At 32.5% G+C, this 7,068-nt stretch overlaps 1 protein-coding gene across 6 annotated transcripts; it reads right to left on the bottom strand.

Moving 5' to 3' along the window:
• Positions 1-3,828: 3,828 nt before the first annotated feature.
• On the bottom strand, positions 3,829-6,249 carry LOC101215985 (glucan endo-1,3-beta-glucosidase). 6 transcript variants are annotated; one of them, XM_011661844.2, is made up of 3 exons: positions 6,078-6,249; positions 5,664-5,823; positions 3,829-4,876 (listed from the first exon to the last, which is right to left on the bottom strand). In XM_011661844.2, the coding sequence occupies exons 2-3, from the start codon at positions 5,794-5,796 to the stop codon at positions 3,915-3,917; spliced, it is 1,095 nt and encodes a 364-aa protein (XP_011660146.1). In that variant the 5' UTR covers positions 5,797-5,823; positions 6,078-6,249; the 3' UTR covers positions 3,829-3,914. The 6 variants fall into 6 exon arrangements, with proteins under 6 accessions (XP_011660146.1, XP_011660145.1, XP_011660147.1 ...); XM_011661843.2 differs by having other exon boundaries at positions 5,664-5,820; XM_011661845.2 differs by lacking the exon at positions 6,078-6,249 and adding an exon at positions 5,902-6,046 and having other exon boundaries at positions 5,664-5,820.
• Between the last annotated feature and the right edge of the window lie 819 nt (positions 6,250-7,068).

Raw genomic sequence — 7,068 nt, 5'->3', positions numbered from 1 at the left:
CATTTTGAGAAGTTTAGAGATGCAAGGAGGAAGGTGAGTCTTTGAGGAGGAGTTGTGCTTGGGGAGAAGCATGATATAGAGTGATGCTTGAGGACAAACATTATTCTAAATTTGGAGGTGTGATAACTTGTAGAAATACAAGTTATTATAGTCTTTTAGATAGAATAATGCGACTAAATACATAATAAATGTGTCAAAATACGTAACTTATGTTATAAATTCATAAATATTCGAAAATACACTCTACAAAAGTCTCTATACCTATTTCACTGTGTTTTTAGTGTCTTAATCAATATATGAACAAAAAAAGAAACTAGCGAATTGTAGAGGAGCTTGCATTGAATACTACGTGAGAAGACCTTGTTAGTACGCGAGAAAAGATTCGCTAGAAGACAAAAGTGGTAGATGGAGTTGATGAGAGTTGACAAAGACAACTTTTAGCGCTGACATGTTAAGGAGAATAGAAGTTTTCTGCCTAAACTTGCTTATAAAAGAACTCCATCCCTACTAAGTTAAGCGAGACTGGCTTCAAGAGAAGTTAGACATCTGAATGGATCAGTCATACATCTGAATGGTTCCAACTCTAGAGAAAGGTGGGAAGGGGTAGCCCTTCCACCGCCTGTAAATGCTTTTATTCTTCTTCTCTGTTTAGTCTGTAAGTGAGAGCTTAGAGTCCGAACAAAGAAGATGCCGTATTTTCATTTCTCCGCTAACTTGTAATGTCATTTCTTTACTTTCTATATTTGTATTTCTTTGTAATGTATTAGTTCATATTGTACAATGGCCTAAGGCCTATCAAATCGTTCATCAAACCCTATGAAACCTTGGTTAATTTACACTAACAGAACATTTTCTATAGTCAGATTGTGTGAATGAAACAAAATCACATCATAGTAAGAGACAATTCTAATAACGTTATAATATGGCTAAGATAGACCTATATATAAGACTAACAATTACTTACCTATACCAATAAGGTGCATATTTATGAATGTATTAGTTCGACTAGATTTTATCAAGTTGTGAATATAGGGAGTGATGTCGAGTATGTAAATTAAGATGTGTATAATGACAAACGTTACAAAGATGCTTGCCAAATTGTATCTTTGAAATGAGTAACAACCGAAAAGATAAAAAAACTACATATTGTATATAAGATTAGTTCTCTTCAACCTTCTAACCAAAATAAATTAATAGAATTGATTGGTTATTTATTTCTTAGCCCATAACGAAAATCAAATCTTAGCTTACCCTTACCCTATCCTTAGTTAAGATTCAGGTTGGAATAAATTGTTAAGAGTTATTGTTATGAATGGTAGCTTTGTTGTTCTTTAAAAACAACTACTAATAATATAATAAGATAATGTGGTAGCACATATCCTTCTTTAATGTGGTTGCTTGTGGAAAAGGGAACAACTTACAAAAGAAAAGAAACACATTTAATTTTTCAGACTTAAATATTACAAAAATTTGAAACTTAAGTAGGAAGAAACTATATACAAATTAGCTTGCTTTAGGGAACAAATAAATATTATTAAAAATTTAAGAACGTAGCACTCTAATTTGTTATTGATTTCTTTGACTAAAATGTTATTGCAAATCACTTAATGAAGCATAGAATGTAACGTAGTCATTCATGGGCATTTAATATCAACCATTCTAACATATATTATATTATAATATTATCAACATTATTAACATGCACTCGAAATTAATTATTTTTAAATAATTTGGACTAATCTAAAAACAAATTGAAATAATCTATGGTGTTTTTTCAAACAATTTATACTTTATATGGAAAAAAAATATAATTTTATTCACCAAAATTTTACGTCTACCTTTCATTTAGTTTTTAAGTTTTCGAAATGTTATATTTTATTCACCAAGTAATGGTTGTAGGTACACATCAATTTCTCTGCCGGGAGATTTAGAATTGGAAATGAGCAATGACATGAAAAAGTTCGACTTTTTCATGCATTTTCATGGCGGTAAATTGTATGAAATTAACACCACAGTCCACATACTGTACGAGGTACTCATATGACCGAACTGATTAAATCCATCTGAAGCTAACCCCGAACGAACATTTCGCGGCTCCAATGCAAAATCAAGAAATTCATAATCAAAGTGTTTTCATCCCTCTGCATCAGCTGGATGTCTCAATACATTCCCTGTTTTCGCTAATTTATTCTTATGTCATCGCATATCTGTCGAACTTTCTTGCGATACAAACAATTGTTGTAATCTTGGCACCAACGAAAAGTAATGCAATACCTTTTGTGGAGTTTTTTTTCCTGATTTGTTGGAATTAATCTTATATCGAGACTCACCACAAGTCAAACATTGTTGCAAGTCCTCGAATTCCTTCCAAAATAATACACAGTCATACTTACAAGCATGAATAGTCTCATACCCTAAGCCCAAATCACGCAATTTTCGTTTGACTTCATAGAATAAACTAGAGATGTTAGTATCACACATTGAAAACGCACATTTTATTAACTCTAACATCATATCAAAGGACTTGTTGCTCCAACCGTTTAGAACCTTGACGTGTATCATTTTGACCAAAAAGTTTAGTGACGAAAATTCTGAACAGTCGAGGTATAGCTCACAACTTGCTTGATTTAGTAACTCCTTAAATACGTTGTTTGTTCTGTCTTCTTCTAAATCTAAACCTTCCTTCATCCCTTATACTTGTTCAATACTAGCTTCTAAATCATGAAACATATTCAACATTTCATTTTCTTCAGGGTTACTGCTAGTTCCTTCATCAATTATGGGTAACTACTACTCGTTCCTTTATTAAATGTTTGTATATCCATGTTCAAGGGCACGGGCTCTCCATGATAAACCTAGTTTATATAGGAGGAGACTATTCCCATGGTTAATAGATGTCTCGTCTCACACCCTCTAAGGAGTCCTAGTTTGAATTCATACATTTCTTGCATGTACACCTTATTTTTCCATAATTATTTGAGTGATGTTTTGCAACCTCTAAAAATTCAAAGTACTCAACAGAAAACATATCCCTAATTTTCATCAATTTTAATACTCCATTTTATTTTAGTTACGCTATTTAACATTTTTAAAAATTCAAATGCAATTTGAAAATGAAATTCAAATGCAATTTGAAAATGAAATTCATATTCAATATCAAATTCAACAAAGACCTTAGCTTTATCTCAAATTATTAAATCCTAAATTATTGTTCAATATAATATATTCAAATTTAAACCTTCATACATTTTTCAAATTCATACCTTATTTAAATTTCGTATAATTTTCTAATTGCAATAAAAAAAATATACATACAAATACATATGCGCTAAACTATACATACATATACATTACACATTACATATACACACCCAAAATATACACATAAAATATACACATAACACATATACATAAAATTATACTTATACATATATATACATTGCACATTACATATACATACACCCTAAACATATACACATTGCATTTATTTCTTCGACTTTCCACAACGTGTCTCGGCCGTACATTGCGGAAAATCTAAATAACAAATTAAATCTTAACCTTTATGCGACGTTTGTCAGATGGACATCGCGAAAGGTTCCCTATGAAACAAAACGTTTCGACTTTTCACGATGTCTCCGAGAAGTACGTCGCCGAAAGGTGAAATAACAAATTAATTAGTAAACTTTTCGCGACGTGATGATTCCAAAGGTCGCGGAAAGTGTCATACTGCGACGTGTAAGATCCTAAGCCCTAAACTTTTGAAGGAGAATGCACTGTCCAAAGGGAAAAATGGTCTTCCTTTCAACATTAAACAGTAAGATCATGCTCTTGCTTGCTAAAATACTTGCAATTTCCTTTACTTGACAATATTATAACAGAACTAAAAGTGAGCTCTAACACAATGAAATAAACCATCAATAAAGGGAAAAGTTAAGATTAATTACGTACTTAAGCTTTTGATCATATGTGAATAAACCAAAATGTTTATCCACAGCAGGTGACCTCAAATTTTCATCAAACATAGCAAACAAATATGTTTCAATGGCTCTTCCAGGCCTTCTTTGAGTCCCACCTTGAACAAATTTAATCAAATTACTATAATAAGAACCTGCTACTCCATTTTCAACCTTAGTATTACCATCTCCAGCGGATGGCCAACCGCTCTCCGATACAACAATTGACACATTCGTACCACCACACTTTTCAAGCGCTGCATAAATAGCATCAACCATCACTTCGAAAACGTTGTGGTAATCAAAATTTCCATCTTTCACAACCGAGGGCCCGTTGAACAGAGCATAGTCAAGAGTGAATGTTCCAGACATGTAAGTATAGTAGGGATACAAATTAGCAAGTAATGGTGAAGCATTCTGAACAAGAAAGCCAACAATTGGTTCCATCAATTCATTAGCCTCTCTGCTAAATGAGCCTACAGAAGGAGGAAAAGAGCTCCCCAACAAGTTAGCAGAAATTACTGTGGAGACCTTGATTTGATCCTCTAGATTGGCTTCAACAATTGCACTATAAATGTTTCTCATGACTGGTAGAACAAAAGCAGCAAAAGAATCAGATGGTTGGACTTCATTTCCAACAGCAATGTATTGAAATTTGATGTTTGGTACATAAGCTTGAATGTTGGTTTGGACCCAATTTGTAGCAGAAGTATTATTAACAAGGCTTTGAAGGTCACTGTTTGGGATGCCTACCATAACTTGTATGTTGGATCCTTGAAGAGCATTTAATATATGTTTGTCAGGATGGTAAATTCTCATCTTTTTGATGCCATAGCTTTTGTAAAGTTGGACTACTTCTTTGGCTCCTGGTAAATTGTCTCCCATGGTTCCGTAGCAAACACCAATTACTTCTTGAATTGCCACTATAGTGAATGCACACAACATAAAAGAATTAACACTTTTTCCATCATCACTGTTTCTATACTATCCTATCTTTCAAAATGTGATGGTAAAGAATTCAATCGTGGTAATGGAATGAGTTTGTACGTTTAGATGGAACATTTTTAATCTAATTTGTAATACAAAATTCATTTCATTTCGACAGTAATATTTTCCCTTTCACTATTTCCACACTTTACAATGCCAGTTTGTTCCTTTTTCAGCTTTCCAACACCTCTTATTTCTAAGCTTTCGAAACAGTATCTAAATGTTTTCTATCCATCGTATATCACTGAAAAAAACAACTGCTAACTCATCGATTTAAGTTTATACAACAAGTATGATTTTAGTCTTAGAAGGAATGATATAAGTTATATAGCATTTCTACCATCAGTTTTTTCCTTTTCTTTTGTGTTTCTTTAATAACCATTACCGACAAACAAACATATATAACATGAATAAATCTAGGTAAAACATCAAATATTGAAACGCGAGCATCGAATATTAAATATCGAGTAGTTACTATCTAATATTGAGCATCGAGTATCTAATATATAATATAAAATATAGAACATAGAACATAGAGCATCGGATGGCTAGTAGCTAGTATCGAGTATCGAATACGAAGTATCAAGTGTGCGAATACTCCTCAAGAAGGAATAAATAAATTTAAAACTACTGGCGCAAGTAGGAGGCCAAATGGAAGGCATCCTACGAATCACCCATATTTTAATTTGAAGTTTTAAGGAAGAGGTTTAAAAGAATATATACCAGTGGGGGAAGGGAGGCGAGGATGATAGCAACCAGAACCGAAGCTGCCGAAGCCATTGAAAGATCCAAAGGGAAAAAGCGCCATGGAATCTTCATGTTCATTATTATTATTAATAGCCATCGCCATCGCCATAACTCCCCACCTTGAACAACCTACCTGCTTCATAAATAACCATATAAATATTTCAGTCAATATTACTTCATATTCAAAATCTAAATACAATTACAACGCACAGACATTATCCACTTGGAGGAAACCTGAAGAATAATTGATATCACATCCAAGAAGAAGAAGAAAAAGAAGAAGAAGCACAGAAATGATTGATAAGAAGCCATGAAAATAATTTATGTAATAGTGGAAAATAATAAATAATTATCTTATTTCATTTATATGGAGCTTGAATGCGCATATACCTTCACTTGGTCTTGGAGGTCCCCATTCCATGACTGAGTCTCATTGTAGAAATTTCAATTTTATGGAACGACCCATTATATTGACTTTTCCAAGAGTAGGGAGGAGATTTATGATACTGGTGTTTGGGGGCACGACTTCTTATGTCACCAATATCAGCTCACCTACTAACAATGCACACTTAGCCCTCATCATACACTTTGATGCCTTTTATTGCCATTCTAGCCACCACCTCTAATACCTAATGGCAACTTCTAGGTCCATGGCTAACTCTAACCACTGCCATTAACCATTAATTCTAGCAGCCATTTTTTAAACCATTGTTTTCAATTTAAGTAGGGATTTTTTCTTTAATCAAAGTGTTTAAATGAAAATGAACTTTTCACACGTTCAAAATATTTTATATATATATATATATAGCAACATTTTTAAAAAAAATTATAAATATAACCAAAGTTTATCTACAATAAACTTCTATCATTAGTACACTCTTGGTGATCTAATATAAAGTCTATTTGTTGTAGACTTTGTTATATATTTGCAATTTTTAAAATAATGCTAATATACTTTGTTATTATTCCAAAATTGATACTCAAAACAAAAAAAAAACATGAATTGAAGTATGGGTGGTGGAATAAAGTCAAACATATATATTAAATAGCGGATTTGGATGAAGGATTATGTAAGAGGACGGGTCCTTTGTTACGTTGGACCATATATATATATAGGAAAAAGGGCAAAACATGTTATCACTACTACAAATTTGGCCTTTTTTGATGTGCAAAACACGTTAAAAAATGTCTACCTTGATGGTCTTTGTCCATCAAGTAAACATACATCAATAAAGTCTGACCATCAAGAAAATTGTTAAAGCATGTCATAAAAAACGCTTTCTTGATGATATTGACCATCAAGAAATGAAACTTTGATGTTTTTTGTTCATCAAGGAAACTAAAAAGTTCATCAGAACATTGTTTTCTTTTTTCTTTTTTT

The sequence above is a fragment of the Cucumis sativus genome, chromosome 1 (genome assembly GCF_000004075.3).
Source record: "Cucumis sativus cultivar 9930 chromosome 1, Cucumber_9930_V3, whole genome shotgun sequence".
Classification (NCBI taxonomy): domain Eukaryota; kingdom Viridiplantae; phylum Streptophyta; class Magnoliopsida; order Cucurbitales; family Cucurbitaceae; genus Cucumis; species Cucumis sativus.
This window is presented reverse-complemented; position numbering and strand designations above follow the sequence as displayed.

Excerpts from the sequence above, each read along its gene's own strand:
- LOC101215985 (XM_031881106.1), bottom strand. The coding sequence starts at position 5,999 with ATGGCTTCTTATCAATCATTTCTGTGCTTCTTCTTCTTTTTCTTCTTC. Across the intron at positions 5,824-5,921 it reads TGATATCAATTATTCTTCAG|CAGGTAGGTTGTTCAAGGTG; the intron begins GTTTCCTCCAAG and ends TTATTTATGAAG. Across the intron at positions 4,877-5,663 it reads TCGCCTCCCTTCCCCCACTG|TGGCAATTCAAGAAGTAATT; the intron begins GTATATATTCTT and ends CATTCACTATAG.